The sequence below is a fragment of the Prinia subflava genome, chromosome 19 (genome assembly GCF_021018805.1).
Source record: "Prinia subflava isolate CZ2003 ecotype Zambia chromosome 19, Cam_Psub_1.2, whole genome shotgun sequence".
NCBI classification, from domain to species: domain Eukaryota; kingdom Metazoa; phylum Chordata; class Aves; order Passeriformes; family Cisticolidae; genus Prinia; species Prinia subflava.
The window spans coordinates 12,347,789-12,366,043 of NC_086265.1; the positions used below are offsets into that span (position 1 = coordinate 12,347,789).

Genomic DNA, 18,255 nt, shown 5'->3' on the forward strand with positions numbered 1-18,255 from the left:
TGCTGGATTTTAGGAGCACAGCTGTAAGATATTTAGAAAGACGCAATTTTCTAAGCTAACACTGGTTTTATTAATATGTAGGTGGTTATATAATAAACCTATAAATTACATATATCTAATCAAACTGAAGTATAAAAAATTTTTTTCCAGCATTGTGCCTATTAAATTAAATGTTTTCCTCAGAGATAAGCAAGCTTCAAATTTGTAATAAAGCAAATTTTTAAAATTAAGTTGGTCTTTCTTTCATAATTGTGTGTGAAGCTGAATGAGTTCTTTGAAATAACAAGGTATTTTTTTATGTCATAAAACCCTGGAATGGGTTGGATTTAAAGGGACCTTAAAGCCCACCCAGTGCCACCCCTGCCTTGGGCAGGGACACCTCCCACTGTCCCAGGCTGCTCCAAGCCCTGTCCAGCCTGGCCTTGGGCACTGCCAGGGATCCAGGGGCAGCCACAGCTGCTCTGGGCACCCTGTGCCAGGGCATCAGCACCCTCTCAGGGAACAATTCCTGCCCAATCTCCCATCCAGCCCTGCCCTCTGGCATGGGAAGCCACTCCCTGTGTCCTGTCCCTCCCTGCCTATGTCCAAATTCCCTCTCCAGCTCTCCCAGGATTTTGTATCCATTTTTTGCATTAATTTTTTAGTGAATCCATGGCAGTTTGAGCTCAATTCTGCTCATCATTTCCCCCTTTTATGTCAGTGAATTTACAGACACACATATGTGAGGGTACTTGATGTGCAGCTGCTGCTCCTTTGCCCTCTGTCAATATTCCATGCAGGCACAGGATGTGTTTAGGGCTCCCTGCAGGGCTGGGAGTTGATGGATTGAAGTGGTTTTCTCTGTCAGCCTCAATACTGATAATTTGAAATACATTTATAAGTTAAGTGAGATACGAACTTTGGATGTGAACTGAGAACTGACTGCACTCATGTGATGTTTTCATTTGTAAGTTTTGTGTGCCACAGTCTGCAAACCCTGTAAATACCTGAGTGAATCCTGGTTGAGTAGAAAAGGGAAGAGCCTACCTGGATTAAAAAAGCTGAGTGTAAAATCAGTCTCAAACCCAAATTGTAACTCCTGTATTCATGTCAGTCATTAAGTTCCTAATTGGGTGATTTGCATAAACCTCAGGACTGTGTTAATATTCCCCCAAAATTTGCAGGTGATCAAAGCTTGGGGGGCTGTTGGGTGGTGGAGAGAGCAAGTCCCCAGTGTAGTGATCTGGAGCTCCTGGAAAGGTCAGTGCAGGAAAATTGGTATTTTGGTATATCCATGGATATCCAAAACGAGCCATAAGTGTAAACTGAGGATTTTAACCCAATAGGAATTCCAGTTCATATGCCATAGCTGGAACAAGCTTGTTCAGGAGGATCCAAACCCTGTGTTTCACACCAGATCAGCACGAGTGATCCCAGTGATCCCTTCAGATTTGTAACCCATGGATTTCTGATTCACCATCTGCAGACAACTTGGGAGAAAATTCCAGGGGATCTGGAAAGATGAACATGTTTTAATTTAAATTATATAAACACTGGTCTAATTGCTGCCTTCAGACAGGTGTTCTCCCAGCAGCACATCCAAAGGTAATTTTTCAGGGTGAGCAGAAGGAACAAGACACATTTTGAAACAATTTTGGCTCTCAGGAGAGGGAGCTTCTATGGATTTCATCTTTTCATAATTACTGTTTGCACTCAGTTTTCTAACAGCTGCATTCATAGTCTTTAAAAGTTAATTTGTATTTATTTGGCAAAAGAAAATGAATCTTATTTCATCATTATACTTTCCTGGTTTTCTAGGTTTTAATAAGTGAAGAGCTCAAAGTATTGCAAGTAAAGACGAGGATTCCTCCTCCTGCCCAGGGCCTGTCATGGTAAGCAAAGAGGCTTTGTAGGGTCTGTGACAGAGCAGGAGAGTTTAAAAAGGGAGAAAACATTAGGGAATTAATGTTTACATGTGGGGTAGTTGAGTTTTAGGCTAATGCTAATAGTGCTAATGCTTTTTTCCTAATGCTGCTATAAATCTTACAGCTTTTAATGACTTTATTAATCAGGCTGTAGGAAGGAAACCTGTTGCTAATACCAAATTTGTTGTCTGAGGGCCCATGTTGGAGAGTTTAGAAACTTTAGTGAGTTACTGCTCCTGGAATTCTCTGGACACTTCATCCTGTGGGAGCTTTTCCTTGGCTGTGGATGGTTGGGGAGGGTGGCAGCAGGTGCCAGTGCTGCAGGTGACTGTCACACTTTGTTCCTCAGGATGAGGAGACTCAGCACAGCCTTGAATGCATCCAGGCTAATCAGATTTTTCCCAGGAAGCAGCTGATCCGAGAGGATGAGAACCTTCAGGTAATCACCACAGTGCTCATGGTCAAACCACACTGCCTCCAGGGTTGGTTATGGATTCTCTGGCCTCTCCTCCAGAATTTTAACTCACAGTTAGCACAGAAACTCATTTTCCTCTTAAATGCTCCTCTACTGTTGGTAGGACAGAGAACTTGGGCATTTTATTACAAGAATTTCCTTCAAGGTCTGAAAAATACCACTGCTACCTGTTCACTAATTCCAAGGGTCAGGTTTTATTCCATAGTTTACAACTCTATTGTTTTGAAAAAGCAGCATTAAGCTGATTAAACACTGCCTTTGCATCTGGTTATTGTGAAGCCAAAAGTCTTCTGGTGCACAAAAAGAGATACTTTTAAATTTCTTTATTTTCCAAAGCTCTTTTTGAAATCAGTCTAGTTCAAATAATTTACCATAGAATCATGGAATAGTTTGGGTTGGAAAGGACTTTAAAGCCCACCCAGTGCCACCCCCTGCCATGGGCAGGGACACCTCCCACTGTCCCAGGCTGCTCCAAGCCCTGTCCAGCCTGGCCTTGGGCACTGCCAGGGATCCAGGGACAGCCACAGCTGCTCTGGGCACCCTGTGCCAGGGCCTGCCCACCCTCCCAGGGAACAATTCCTGCCCAATCTCCCATCCATCCCTGCCCTCTGGCAGTGGAAGCCATTCCCTGTGTCCTGTCCCTCCATCCCTTGTCCCCAGTCCCTCTCCAGCTCTCCTGGAGCCCCTTTTAGGCCCTGGCAGGGGCTGTGAGCTCTCCCTGGAGCCTTCTGTTCTCCAGGTGAGCACCCCCAGCTCTCCCAGCCTGGCCCTACCTGCAGACACTCTTACATCAACTGAAGAGTTTCATTGTAATATAAAGTATTTTTATTTGATTCAAGCTACTTTGGTGTAAAAACAGACCAACTTTCAAGTTGAGCTTTATACTTTTCACCCAGCTCAGCTAAACTGGGTTTAAGTCACATTTTTAGTTAACCAGTAACAATTTCCATGTGTGGTATAATGAACTGCAGGTTTCTGACTTTAAAAAGCAGCAGTTGTTGTGCATTTTCATATCTACTGTGAGAAATAGGGAGCAAAAAGCTTGACTTGTCCAAGCTCAGCTTTGTAGCATTTAGGGATCCAGCCTAGGCTGGTTACCTGAGCTTGCTGGGTAAATAGTGGGGAAATAGCAGGGAACATTATTCATCCTGGATGTTTTGCCTACTTTAGGATGAATTTAATAACATTATGGAAATGCCACTCTCCATTAAGTAAGGAGTGAGAGCATAAATCAAGGGCTTTGTCAGCCTGCTTGCCAAAATGTGAGGATATTTTTCATAAAAATTCATTGCTTTCCCTGACCAGGCACTTACCACTCAGGAAAAGTGACATAAAATAAGGGCTCATTTAAGAAAAAGGCTGCAATTAACCTCGGAGCCAAGCTTACCTGATGTTCCTCCTCAGCAGCAATAACGGGGCTGAATTCTCAGCAGGCTTTGTTTGATCTCTTGTGCTGCAGGAGGGGCAGGTTTTTGGGAAATGGCCTCTGAAATCAGGTTTTTGCTGCCTTTCTGCAGGTGCCCTTCATTGAGCTCCACGGGGAGAGCACGGAGTACGTGGGACGAGCAGAGGATGCCATCATTGCCCTTTCCAACTACAGGCTCCACATCAAGTTCAAGGAGTCTGTGGTGAATGTAAGTGCTTCCAGGTGTTCTGATCTCAATGGAAATCACAATTTTGGATAAGAGTACAGTGATCCCCCGCTTTTAAGAATGAAAAATCTTTCTCTGATGTTCAAATTGATTTCTCAGGGACAATAAATATGTATTGTAGGCACCAAAAGGTGACTCAGCAGCTCTGAAAATCAGATGTCATAAAGAAATGTCACATCCCTCAACCTTCACTTCACAGCTGACTGTGTCAGCCACCTGTTGTCCCCAGGCTCAGTGTGGGGAGATGGTCAGTCTGCCACGGGGCTCTTGGAGCACCGAAACCTGATTTGTGCCTTGCTTGGAGCTTCAGAAGGAGGGAGTGGGTCCAGCTGCTGAGGTTCTGTGCCACATCTTGGGTGCTTTGAGTGCACTCTTTGATGTAACAGGTCAGGAGTGGCACCTCACCTTCAGTACATCTCTTCAGGGAGTTTTATTCCAAGTGTCCATTCCTTCAAATGCTTCCATCTCACCTCCTGTGGTGCCAGAGGCGGTTCAGTGAGCGCTGGGCACGGCTGGGCAGTGCTGGGCAGTGCTGGGCAGTGCTGGGCAGTGTTGGGCAGTGCTGGGCAGTGCTGGGCAGGGCTGGGCAGCGTTGGGCAGTGCTGGGCAGTGCTGGGCAGTGCTGGGCAGTGCTGGGCAGGGCTGGGCAGGGCTGGGCAGTGTTGGGCAGTGCTGGGCAGTGCTGGGCAGGGCTGGGCAGGGCTGGGCAGTGCTGGGCAGTGCTGGGCAGTGCTGGGCAGGGCTGGGCAGTGTTGGGCAGCGCTGGGCAGTGTTGGGCAGAGCTGGGCAGTGTTGGGCAGGGCTGGGCAGTGCTGGGCAGTTCTGGGCAGGGCTGGGCAGGGCTGGGCAGGGCTGGGCAGCGCTGGGCAGGGCTGGGCAGCGTTGGGCAGGGCTGGGCAGGGCTGGGCAGGGCTGGTCAGTTCTGGGCAGTGTTGGGCAGTTCTGGGCAGTGTTGGGCAGGGCTGGGCAGTGCTGGGCAGTGCTGGGCAGGGCTGGGCAGGGCTGGGCAGTGTTGGGCAGGGCTGGGCAGGGCTGGGCAGGGCTGGGCAGGGCTGGGCAGCGCTGGGCAGCGCTGGGCAGCGTTGGGCAGAGCTGGGCAGCGCTGGGCAGCGCTGGGCAGCGTTGGGCAGAGCTGGGCAGCGTTGGGCAGGGCTGGGCAGCGCTGGGCAGCTCTGGGCAGGGCTGGGCAGCGTTGGGCAGGGCTGGGCAGCGTTGGGCAGTGCTGGGCAGCGTTGGGCGGCGTTGGGCAGTGCTGTGGTGCTCACACAGACTGGTCCCACCAGCTGGGGACACTTCCAGTGGGGAAACCAAGAGTGTCCTGAGGAGTCCCGGGGAATGATGGAGTTGCTTTATTAGAGAAGCCATTAAAACATGAACTGCACTTTCTGTTCTTAGGATAATAAGGGATATTACGTTATAGGGATTTTCAATTCAGTGTTTTTGAGCGTAGCAAGAATTGATGTTTTCTCAAACCACGTTCCTTGATTGTGTTTGGGGAAGAGTCCACAGAAGCTTGTCAATATTCCCATGTTAATTTTGCTTCCCTGACTTTCACATGCAGTGTTCTGCCCTCTCATTCTGTGTGATATCTCATTATCATCAGCATCATTAACCAGAAATAATCAGAGTATGAGGTAGAGCAGAATGTAAATCATTCTTTGTAACCATATATGACTATCACTAATAACTTCCTATGAACTCCACTGAAATCCAGGGCAGGAAAGGCTTGGGATGTCTTTAAGGATGAAACAGTCTTTAGTAATTAAGAACTATATTTAAATTGTTAATTTTGGCAGTAGTAATCCTTCTGGTTAATGTTCACCAAATTTCTTGATCAGATGGTGATTTTCTAACTAAAATCGTCACTGAGTAGTGTTTGATTGAGTTCATGTTGATTCTTCCCTGCCGTTTTTATGTCACCACAGCTGTTCAGCAAATACCTGTAAGAAATTCTTCCTTCCTGGGCTGTGGCTTTTCCCCCTTGTTTGGTTACAATTCCCTGGCTGTGAAAATGGTGCTGTGACACCTCAGTGAGCAGCACAGAGCTCCAGATCACCTGGGCTGGGAAAGAAATCCATTCAAAGTCGTTAATGTTCCCATTTGCAACATTCCCAGTGCAGAAAAGGGCTGTGTGTGGAGATCTTTCCCATGGATAATTTCCTAGATCTTAGTGCTAATAGGAACACGGTGTTTCAAATGCAAAAACAAAAGGTCCCACAGACCATGCATAAATTGGGGGGATTATGGCATTCAGGGGTGTTTACTTATATTTATCCATGGGATAAAAGTGCAGACTCAACAGGGACCTTTCAGGCACAGGGGAGGTTTGGTTCCCAGGCCCAACTCTATTGATTCCTTAAGAAAATGTCAGAGTTTGCAGCTGCTGAGTGTTTCTGTCTAATCACTTTACTCCCTGTAAGCTAATTGCATTGATGGGAGAATTAACATTTTAGTGGAGTTTGTGGAAGCATGGATTGCATGTAATCTCTTTCCAATGGTGGATTTTGGACACAGTACCAAAGAAAAGTCATTATGGGGGGGGCTTTGATGAGGAGGTGAGTTTAGTGTGAGCTCTCCCTTGCTTGGAAATGTTTGGATTGGGATATTCCTCATGTCCATGGCTGTTGTGGTTCATCCCTGCTGGAGAGTGGCGTAATCCTTGTCTTGTCCTCAGGCCATGCTGCCCAAATTGTTCACACTCAAGAGCACAACAATTGTGAGAGAAGAGGGGGCTCAGAGGTGGCCTTCAAGACAAACCCAAAGCATCATCAGCTGTAATTAAAAGCAAAATTTGTTTCAGACACTTCTGAGGGTTCCAGGAACCCGGGAGGGATTCAGCTCCCTCCACCCTGGAGCCCTTCAGAGCAGTCCTTGCACCCTCAGTGCCCCCATGTGCCACCTCATCCCACTCTCCAGGACAGCCAGCCTTGGCCTGTGCTGGTTAAAGCCACCAGCCTGCACCATAACCCTGACATTATCCAGCTCTGAGCTGGGAAAACGAGGAGCAAATCCCAATCCCAGCTCGCAGGGCCTGGACCGCAGGAGGTCCTGGAGAGGTTTGGGCCAGATGGGCCCTGGAGAGGGTCTGTAGCAGGGTCACTGGTGGTTGCAGCAGCCTGGCTGTGGTCTGCTGCATCCCACTGGCAATTGTGGGCACAGATTGGGCCGTGGGGGCTTGTTTCAGCTCTGAAAATGTAACTTGGGCTTTTTCTAACTACAGAGCTGTAATTCTCTAAATATATCTTGTACTGCTCTTAGATAACAGACAGCTCCAGTCATCAAAATCATTTTTAAAACCCCTCAAAAATAAAAAGTTGGAGTTGTAGAATGTTGCTGTTATTTAAAATGAGATAATTTTAAATAAGAGACAGTCGGGAGATACTGCAAGAGCAGGATGCTCCTGTACTCCGTATAATGGGAGGTAATTTGCCTCAGATAACAATGCATGTTTATTCTTATAAAAGCAAAAATGATTGCTTCTCCCTGCCTGGTTTCCATGCCATTATTAGAGGGAAGTGCCTGCAGATAGAATTGATGGCTCTTCCAGGAACAGGCTCTGGGTGTCGGACTGGCAGCAGCCTGAAGGATGTGCAGTGGGAAGGGAAGGTTATCAGGGAGGGAGGGAATGACGGGAGATAATTCCACAGAGCTTTGCTGGGGGAAGAGTAATGGCCAGGAAGGAGATTAAAAACACAAGAGGACCAGAGGACAGATTTTTATGACTGGGAAGGAAAATTAAAAAGATTAATGGGAAGGTTGTCCTGAAAAAAAGCTGCAGATTGTGAGGGAATCACTGGTGGGCTGTCGGAGGGGAATAGATGGCTGGGGAGCAGAGGGCACAGGGAAAGGGCAGGGAACAAGGACAGGCTTTGGAAGAAGGAAATTAAAAATAATGCAGGAGGAGAAGAATTAGTTTGTCATTAGAGTGCAGACAGAGGGAAAAGGAGCCACAAGCAGAATGCCAGGAGGAGGGAAAAGGTGGAAAACTGCTTAAATGAAGATGGACGTGGGAAAAAACAGAATAAAACAGGGCTTGAGAAATAAAAAGATAACAGACAAAGCAGCACTGGACTGAAAAAGCAAGTCTGGAATCTTCACTCAGCTGGGGAAGATGCATTACTTTCCCTGTTGGTGCTATTTAATTCAGTGGTAGATTTAAGTAAGTGATTTCAGAATCATTTAAGTTGGAAAAGCCTTCCTTGACTTCCTTCGAGTCCATCCTGTGCCCAGTCCCCATCTTGTCCCCAGCCCAGAGCACTCAGTGCCACACCCAGCCCTTCCTTGGGCACCTCCAGGGATGGGAACCCCAGACCTCCCTGGGCAGCCCCTGCCAAGGCCTGACCACCCTTTCCATGGAGAAATTCCTCCTGGGAATTATTAGTAGGTCTGTGTGGGGCTGTCCAGTCATAAAGACAGACTGGAAGGTTCTCCAGTCTGAGCTCCATTCCTGTCCAGTGATCAGACAAAACTGACAATTCACCTGCCTGGCAGACTGGGATCAAGCAGGAGGAGGCTTGGAAGGAATGAGCACATGGAATACAGGGGTCAGCTGTGGAACAGAGCACTTGGTGTGATCTGTGCTGTGCTTCTCTTTTCTGCACTCTGCTGCTTTGGTGGAGTCACCCAGTCAGGCTGAGCATAGGGAGGGCACAGAGGGGCTCTCACAGGAGGATTCCTCATTTTCTGCCCCCTTCATGTCACTGATTGTGTCACAGATCTCAACCAGTGACAGTGCTGAAAATATGGGCAGAAATTCAAGTTCTGGCTTTATTTGAACTCCAGATGTGAAAACCCAAACTACTGGGCTGTGGAGTCAGACACCCTCTTGCTAAGTCCTGTCCATGGATTTTCTGTCATTTAATGTCTGGTTACAACAGAAGGAGCAGAGTAACTCCCCTGTCCCAGCCATGCTGGGCACAGCAGGGGAGGGTTGGTGCCTCTGGTTGTGATCTGACATGAGCAAGGGAAAGGCTGAGCGTTAAAATCCCCTGCCTGTTGTATGTGGGGCTGTGAGCTCTGGGCAGTGATTTGGGAACGCTCTGGCCTCTGTCTGAGGTGCTGAGCTGTGCCTGCCTTCCCCAGAGCCAGCACAGTTCTCATCCTTCTCCTGGGCACAGCATTTGCCCTGAGCTTGCTCTGAGCATCTCCCTGCTCACAGTAGGATTTCTCTTGGTTTGTATTTTTGAGACATTTCTTTTCCTTGCCTGCTGGTTTTACTTTTTTGTTTTCATTCCACCGAAATGAGGTACTTTTTAAGCTTTGTGGTACCTGAGAAGATGCTGGCTTGATTCCTTGTCCTGGAGCTTTGATTGGAGGTGACCTTCAAGGACTTGCCCAAGCATATGGAGAAGCCCTGGCTCTTCCAGCCACATCTTGCAGGCCCCAAGCCAGACCTTAAACTGCTGGGTCTTAGTCCCATGATGGCAAAAACCAGAGTATTGGAATGTTACTAAAGGATAGCAGAGGTTTTATTGCCTTGTGCAATGTCCATGTAATCTACTAAACAATTCAAACAGATTTATGCTTCATGTTAATTACAGGTATTAGCTAAATTTATACAGTTATTTATGACTTCTGTTCATTTAAGGCAATAATGTACATTTGCCCATCTCAGGTAAAGTTCCAAAAATAATACTGAAAATAAATATTTTCATCTGGTGGGTTTTCTCATCTTTAAATGGACTTGCATGTGCTCTGATGTGTTGCCTGACCAACCTGCTGCTGGTTAAACATGCCAAGAAACAGAAGTGTCTATAACAGTGCTTTAACTGGGGAAGATCCAGCATTATCACTCTAAATTTGGCTGCTTCCATGACAAGTGTTGATCTAAACAGGCCAAAGGGTTTTTCCCTAAGGAGGAAATATTGGATATTGCTATAGAAAAGCATCCAGACTGCAGCAATCCGTAATGGGGATCTTGCTTAGCAGCTCTTTTCAAACACCGTCAGCTAAAAATATCTTAAGATTCCTAAATTTGGACCCGGAAGAGAGAAAGCTGCTTCCATGAGAGAGGAGCTCCCTTAGGGCTTTTGGACTCCACAGGACTGGAGCTGGAATATGAACACCTGGTACCAAACCTCAGAGCTGCTGAAGTAATTCCACATGGATTCCTTTGTTTTCCTCACTTCAGGCTCCATGTAGCCTACAATAAATCCTTGTGAGGTATGCAAAGAAGTGCTGTTACTGCTGCTGAAATGAAATAATGTGATGTGTTTAATTGCAGGTTCCATTGCAGCTCATCGAGAGTGTGGAGTGCCGGGATATATTCCAGCTTCATTTGACTTGCAAGGACTGCAAGGTTATAAGGTAGGAGAGACTCAGTGTTAAGGGGGGAGGAATTTACTTCCCACGTGCCATGGGCAGCTGGGATGCTTCAAGGAAATGGAGTTTCTTACTTGATTTCCCTCAAAAGCTTTTTATTTTGTCTGATTTTTATAGAAGGTGGGCTGTGTGTCTCATTGTTGGACTGCAGCAAACCTTGCTCTGAGCCCATGTGGCTGATCTTGCTTTTATTCTGAAATTAATTTTAGTTTCACTTTCTTGTCCCTGCTTTGCAATCAGTTCTAAAATATTGCCTCTAAAATATTATATCAATATCTCCATATCAATAGCTGCAGAAGTAGGTAAAGCCACTGATACACATTGCAAGTATGTTTAATCAAGATTTGGGGTTTGGAGGCTTCACCCCGCATTCTCAACACCTTTGAGGGTACAGTCACTGTCCCTGAGGCATGGTAACCTCCTGGAAAAGACTGTGATGGAATAAGGGAAGAGAAAGTAAAGGAAGGTGCTAAATCCAGGAGTGCAGGCAGCAGTGACTCCTGCCTGTCCTTCCCCAGGGCCGAGCCAGGGCTCTCTGAGCTGCCCAGCCTGAGCTGTACCATGCTGGTGTTTTTTGTACCTTGCTGGTGTTTTTTTTTAACTTTTCTGCTGCAGAAATTAATTTTGATCTATGAACTTTAATTAAGAAGAAAGGAACATTTCTTTTTGATTAAATGTTTGCTGGCTGTACCTTTTGTGTAATGAAAGGAGCCCCAGCCATCTCTGAGCACTCAGAATGTTTAACAGGTCAGCTGCTTCCTGAAAGACTGTTTTTTCACCAGGACTGATTTTACTTTAGAAGTAATATTTAGTTTAATTTGAATTCAAGGTCTAACTTCCTCTTCACTTGCAGCTCTTGACATTTGAGAAAGTCACCCTCCTCCCTACATTAATTTGTTATTTCCCTTCAATTGTAGAATGAATACAAATTATTTGTATTTTTGCCATCCTTATCAATTTCTTTTCAAAATTGCATCTCCAAGACTGAGGACTTGGTGGTGGTTGAGAGATGGTGAAGTTTGGGACTGAGACAGAAGAGTTAAAATATGTTCTTGTTCTTTTTCATGAGCAAACTTTGTATTTTGAGAAATAGAACTCAAGTGGAGATAATACTCCTTATTTACACGACTAACTTCAAAATAATTTAGAAAGAATTCAGAGTGAGATGTAACTTGTCTGAGTGTGGATGTTTAATAGAGAATGATCCTGTCTCAGCGAGTAGTCTGGGCTTGCTTTACAGTCAGTGATGGGAAATAAATAAACACCTCAGGCTGCAGCTCTTCACGGCTCTGGGAGATGTTGGACAAGGCTTTTCCCTTCCGCGCTGTGGCTCTGAGCTATTTGCAGCTAGGGGAGATAAATCTGCCCCGAGGGAATGCAGATGCCATCATTAACCAGGACTGAGCCCAATGGAAATACTTGGGCAATATTTAATAACTATAAAATCTTAAAGAAAAATGTCAGAGCAAAATAAATCACTGATTTATTTCCACCCTTTTACTCTAAAGAGTCCAAGAATCCTTCTTGAAAAGAAAAGCTAACGTCATGTTAATGCACTGCTTTGAACACTGGTTTGTCCTGTGTGGGGAATATTCTCTCAGCTTGTTGTTAGTCTGTAACATTGGGCAAGGCTCAGTCTGTGCTTCCCAACACAACCAGAAAGAGAAGAGTTTAAAAAGGACCTTAAACTCCATCTCATTCCCCTCCTGCCATGGGCAGGGACACCTCCCACTGTCCCAGGCTGCTCCAAGCCCTGTCCAGCCTGGCCTTGGGCACTGCCAGGGATCCAGGGGCAGCCACAGCTGCTCTGGGCACCCTGTGCCAGGGCCTGCCCACCCTCCCAGGGAACAATTCCTTCCCAATCTCCCATCCATCCCTGCCCTCTGGCAGTGGAAGCCATTCCCTGTGTCCTGTCCCTCCATCCCTTGTCCCCAGTCCCTCTCCAGCTCTCCTGGAGCCCCTTCAGGCCCTGGCAGGGGCTCTGAGCTCTCCCTGGAGCCTTCTGTTCTCCATGTGAGCACCCCCAGCTCTCCCAGCGTGTTCTTGTGTACAGGACTGTGGTTATTGTTATATTATGTAGATTATAATGTGTGGGATAGCTTTCTGAGTTTCCCCCTGATTCCAGCAATGAGAAGGGGCTGTAACACATTCCTGTCTCTGACCTGAGTGATCTTTCCTGGGTTTCATAGGTAACACATGCAGAAATGTCCCTTCATTCCTGGCAGGGCACACCCTGCTTATTCCCAGTCACAGAATGTTGCTGCTTGGTCAGTCCTGACTCCCTGAGTGTTTCCTTACTCATTCCACATGTTTCATTTTACTTCCCATTACAGTGCACATGGAAGCAGAGCTAAGTTGTCAGTGAGGTGTTAATCCTCACTTTGTGCTCTCACAGAGCTTTTCATGCTCAGCCTGTCACCTTCTAGAGTGGCTTCTCTTCCTGAAAGTCACTGTGGGATGTTTGTCTCTGGGCCAGGTGTCAGTTTTCCACCTTTGAGCAGTGTCAGGACTGGCTGAAGAGGCTGAACAATGCCATCCGCCCCCCGTCCAAGATTGAGGACCTGTTCTCCTTTGCCTACCACGCCTGGTGCATGGAGGTTTACGCCAGTGAGAAGGAGCAGCACGGGGACTTGTGTCGGCCAGGTACGTGGGAACAGCCGTGGGAGCACCAGAGCAGCACCTGGATATCCCCAGGGAATTACTGGGGTGGGTTTAATTCAGTCAGTGTGGAACCAACAGCCTTTCATTCACCACGGCAGCAGCTTTCAGTCTGAACCACTGGGGTTGATGGACACGTGTTTGTCTGGATCAGTTATCTCCAGGATGAAGGTTGTGGAGGAGAAGGGAGCCCCTGAGCTACTCCTGAGGTTCATTCAGAGCCACAGACAGTGACCCTTTTTTAGTGGAATCCCATCCCTGCTGCAGAGCTTTAGAAGCCCACAAGTAAATAAAAGCTGAAGCTGGCATGCTGGCAGTTGTAGCACTTGTTTGAGTGTAAGAAATCTGATTTCCAGGCACTCTGCGATCTCATGTCAGCCACAATTCACTGCCTCAGGGAAGTGTCCCAGTTACAGGCTGAGAGCTGTTCCTGGGATTCTGGCCTTGCTACTGGAGCTGGGCTCAGGCTCTGGTGTCTGTGGTGTCTGGGGAGGAGCAGCGATCACACAATGGGAGGAGGAGCTCCCTGGCCCTGTTCCTGTTCACACAGTTCATTAACAGCTTCTGGAAAATGCCAAAAACTCCTCAGAGCAGAGTTTCACACCCAGAGCTTTTCCCTCCTAAGCTAAATTTGGGAAATGGGAGCTAGCAGAGCTGTGGAAGGCTTGCTGAGTCTCCTGTTCCTTGCTGAAACAGAGGGACTTTGGCCTGATGCTAGGTTAGGATAATCGTGCAATCATGGGATGGTTTGGATTGGAATGGACCTTAATGCCCCTCTCATTCCACCCTCTGCCATGGGCAGGGACATCATCCACTAGACCACGTTGTTCCAAGTCCAGCCTGGCCTTGGACACTTCCAAGAAAAAGAAGCAACATTTATCTTTTTATTAACTTTTATCAATCAAACTTTTTTCTTGCAGCTTTGTCTATCAAATAATTTTCTTTAATATAACTTTATCTCCCTGTAGCTGCCTGTGGCTGAGGGTAGATGTTCCCCTTCAAAGAGTTGAATTATAGCTGAAATAAATCAGAGTAAATGTGGTTGAAGAAATCAGTCCCAAGACATTGTCATTTCTCTTCTATGTCCAAGGAGACTATTATTTGGTAGATACAGACAAAAGTAGTAAAAGTGCTTTAGAATCCATCCGGGTGTCAACAGAGCACATTTTCTGGGAAAAATTATGTTAGCAGTGTCTGTAGTAGAGATTCAGGCTGTGGCTCACAGGGTCAGCTTTAATAGGAAGCACAAGCCCACAAAATATCTAGTTTGCTTTCCCTGGGATTTTGAGAGTGGATTGGGATGCTTCTAAACATTATCAGTGTTGGCTCAAAGTGCCTCTTAAAAACGAGCAGTTCAGGAGAAATGGACAAAATATTAAGATTGGGGTTTCGTTTCCAGGAGGAGAACCTGTGGCTGCACAGTAGCTAAAAATTAAGAGGGAAAAATCAAACAGAATATTTGATTTTCATGTAGCTTTATGTATTTCTCTTAAAACCGACCAGGCTGAGCAGCATTGACTGGGGATATTTCCAGTATTCTCGTTTGCTATCCAAAAAACTCCTTAAGGATGTAGCACAAGTTTCAAGGAGCAGCTGATTGGGAAGCCCGTCCTTGTGGTGCTCCAGTGAAACAATTTGTGGGATTTTTAAATTTAATAAGTCACTGGTAAGGACAAAGCTGGCAGAGGTTGCTTCCTGGCTGGAATGTATTGTCCAATTCCACCTCTGCTCTTGACAAAGGATCTTTATAACACTGTAGTTAATTAAGTCCTGTAATTAGGCTGCTGTCTATATTTTTAATTTGCCTATTTATATTTATTTCTAATTGTTCTGTAACGTGGCATTAAAAATCATTTCAGAAATGTACATTTATGTCTTGGAATTAAACGTGGATCTACAGATATCTGGGGGATTGAGAGACTTTAAGGGTTTTCTAAAATATTTAATGGGAAGATGTAATACTTTAAGCATTAATTTTGCAGCAGATTTTTCCCCCTTGGGTGCTGCTCTGCCTCAGGATTTAATGATACAGTAATTTAAAGAGACAAGCGATGGATGGACTTTCAGAATCACTTATCTAGTGCTGCTCACATCGTCATTAAATTTAGCACTTTTCTTAGCCCTGGAAACCTGGAAATTTTCTCTCATTTTCTAGACTTTCTGTCTTCTTATTCTTTATTGCCATTGTATATTTTTCAACTGTATTTTGAGACTTTGAAACAAAAGTGTCTAGGAAATAAATGGGGCTCATTCCACTTCCTTTAGTGTATTCATCCAGGAGTTTGTGAGGCTCTTGTGACTGATATTTGTGTCAAACAATCATTTATGCATTTTACCTCTCTATCTCCGCATGCCTCATGGAAGAATAATGTCCAATTTACGATGGAAAACCGAGATGCAGGATAAATGACAGGACTTGCCTCCAGCCATACAGGAAACCTGGGGCTGGAAATGCATATTCAGTGGATTGCCCACGTTCCAGGGCACATTCCAGGTCCTACCCTTTCACCAGAGCTTCACATTCTTCTCTTTGATAGAAAATTGTTCTGAACTTCTGACCAGCCCACCCGGATTGCTGATGGATCTCAGTTCTTTTGCTGATGGCCTTGGTTCTGGTCTACAGCATTTTTAATTTTTATTTTAATTTTTAATTAAAAACTGGTCTACAGTTTTTAATACAAATTTCCAGAAGTTGGTAATTTCAGGGAAAAACTCCTTGTTGGACTCTGGCATTTCTGGAGAGTTGGCCAGGGAGAGACATCAGTGAAATGTCTGAATGGGGTTGTGCAATGCAGCTGGTGGGTTTGGACTGAGGGATGTGCTGGTTTTTTCTCTGTTTTGCAAGGCAGGAATCTCAGTTTCTTATTTCCCATTCATTTTCCCCCTGTGCTCTTGATCCCCAGGAGAACATGTAACTTCCAGGTTTAAGAACGAAGTGGAGCGGATGGGGTTTGATATGAACAATGCCTGGAGGATTTCCAACATCAATGAGAAGTACAAGTGAGTGCTGGGGCTGCTCCTCCACAGCCAAACTGCATCTCAAAACACTCAATTACTGAAACTTTTTTCAACTCCTACAGTTCCAAAGAAAGGACAAATCAGAATTATGATTTTTTTTGTTGTTGTTGTTGGTTTATAGAAAAAATGTGCTTTAAAGTATTTAATGTTTTATTAGCTGCTAGAGTTTTTTAGGCTTGAAAATACCAGGTTTTGATGTGATTTATTAGAGAATCAGCATTCTAAGGGAGATCCTAAGTGTGCAAAGAGTGGAGTTTGAACTTTTAAAGACATTTTTTATTGTTTCTTATTCTCTAACTTACTACAAAGACGTGTATTTAAAAAGAAACCCAAGCAGGTTTGGAAGAGTTAAATTTGTAGATGAAGTAAGAGAAAACACTTTCTGAGGTGCTCAAAGTGCAGACCAAAGCCCTCTCTGGGCTGCGGAGCAGAGGAAGGTGCTCTGTGAGCCCCAGCTGGGGGTTCAGGGTGTTCTGGCCGCCGCAGCTCAGACAAACCCAGCAGGAACACTGTGTGATGGAGCAGTGTGAGTGCTCTGCTGTGCAGGGTAATGGCTCCAGCTGGGGCTCCCTGCAGGAGGAGTCTCTGCTTTGGCCTCTGCAAGCCGAGGGAAGGAGAAAGAGCCATCCCTCCATGTTTCCTGCTGGACAAGGGGAGTTTATTAACGTCCAGGGAGCAGGAATTAACCAAAGGGCTGTCAGTTCCTGCAGTGCTGCTTTGTGCTCTCTGGGCAGTGTGGAGCTGCTCCCAGCCCTGACTGTGCTCCTCTCCCCAGGCTGTGTGGCAGTTACCCCCAGGAGATCATCGTTCCCGCCTGGATCACGGACAAGGAGCTGGAGAGCGTGGCCAGCTTCCGCTCCTGGAAGCGCATCCCTGCCGTGGTGTACAGGTGAGGGCAGCTGCAGCGGCCCCCAGCAGGCTGCAAACGGGCAGTGCTGCAGAGAAAAGCTGCAGTAAGTCATAACTGGGGATTTTGGGAGTGCTCAGGCTGCTCTGGGTAAAGCAGACGCTCCACGTGCGCTCCGAGTGGGAATAATGGGTTGTGTTTAGAATTCCACACACACACTAGAGGAGCACTCAGCATTTGCATCTCCTGCAAATCATTCCTGGGGCAGTCACCCCAGTTAAGATTGATTTTTAACTTTTCTTAATATGAAAATGGAAAAATGGAAGATGAAGACATCAGAGGAGAACTGATAAATAACCCTGGTTGGGTACTCCTATGGCTTTTCCTTGACTCATCTGGCTGATTTTCAGACTGCAGTATAAACAAGGACAAATACCAAAATTACTTGAAGGAGATCTAAAACTCAGATTAAAAATTAATGTACAGTTTAGTTCTATCTCCATATTTTAGATAGTTTTAATTACACAGACCCTTCCTTAGATGGAGTCCAGCAATTCTTCATAATAAAACTGCTTGTCTGAGAGACTGGGTTTTGGCAGTTTCTTTAATAGGAAATACATTTCCGCAGCTGTTTTTTCAAATGTTTGGAATTTTGTGGATATTTGATGGCTGCCCCGTCTCTGGAAGTGTCCAAGGCCAGATTGGACAGGGCTTGGAGCAGCCTCATGTAGTGAGAGGTGTCCCTGCCCATGGCAGAGGATGGAATGAGGTGAGCTGTAAGGTCTGTTTCCACCCAAAGCGTTCTATAAACCTGTCATTTAATACCATGGCCCCTTTCCTGGGGTGGTTATCCTTCCATAAATCTTTAAAATCTCTTTAAAACATTAGATGACAAAGGGATTAAAAAGGTAATGAATCCTGATATTCCCTAAGCCTTGGCACCCATTCCTTGTGGACATGGAGAGCAGGAGAGCTGGCAGATCCTTGGAGCTTGCGTTGGAGGAGCCAAGGGCAGGAGAGCTGCAGTCCACAAAACTCTATTTACTGAGCTTAAGGGTTCTTGTTCAGTGAAGGCAGAACAAATTGGCTCATGGCAGCAAACCATTATCTTTAAATCCTCCTGTCTTTCCTTCTTTTCCTCCCAGACAACAAAGGAGTTTAATGTGGTCTCTTTTGGAATGGTGAAGGAGTTGTTCCCTCCTCTGCTCAGCTCTGGGAAGGGGAAAATGCTTTCCAGCATATGCTGACTTATAAAAACCCGGGTTTCTCTTATCTCTTTTAGTATTACAGTATTAAATGTGTGTGTATATATATGTAATATATATATATATTATATGTATAAAGAAGAATAATACGATTTATGTGTGGGTTTGGGTTCAG

General features: G+C 45.8%; 1 protein-coding gene across 8 annotated transcripts in view; it reads left to right on the top strand.

The window, feature by feature from the left end:
- MTMR3 (myotubularin related protein 3) overlaps positions 1-18,255 on the top strand; it is a 75,681-nt gene that overhangs the window by 33,850 nt on the left and 23,576 nt on the right. For all 8 annotated transcript variants that reach the window (XM_063416046.1, XM_063416044.1, XM_063416049.1 and 5 more), the window contains 7 exons: positions 1,798-1,871; positions 2,254-2,343; positions 3,897-4,013; positions 10,255-10,337; positions 12,829-12,995; positions 15,914-16,010; positions 16,804-16,917. In XM_063416046.1, the coding sequence (XP_063272116.1) occupies positions 1,869-1,871; positions 2,254-2,343; positions 3,897-4,013; positions 10,255-10,337; positions 12,829-12,995; positions 15,914-16,010; positions 16,804-16,917 (671 nt within the window). In that variant the 5' untranslated portion in view covers positions 1,798-1,868. The remainder of the gene's footprint in view (positions 1-1,797; positions 1,872-2,253; positions 2,344-3,896; positions 4,014-10,254; positions 10,338-12,828; positions 12,996-15,913; positions 16,011-16,803; positions 16,918-18,255) is intronic.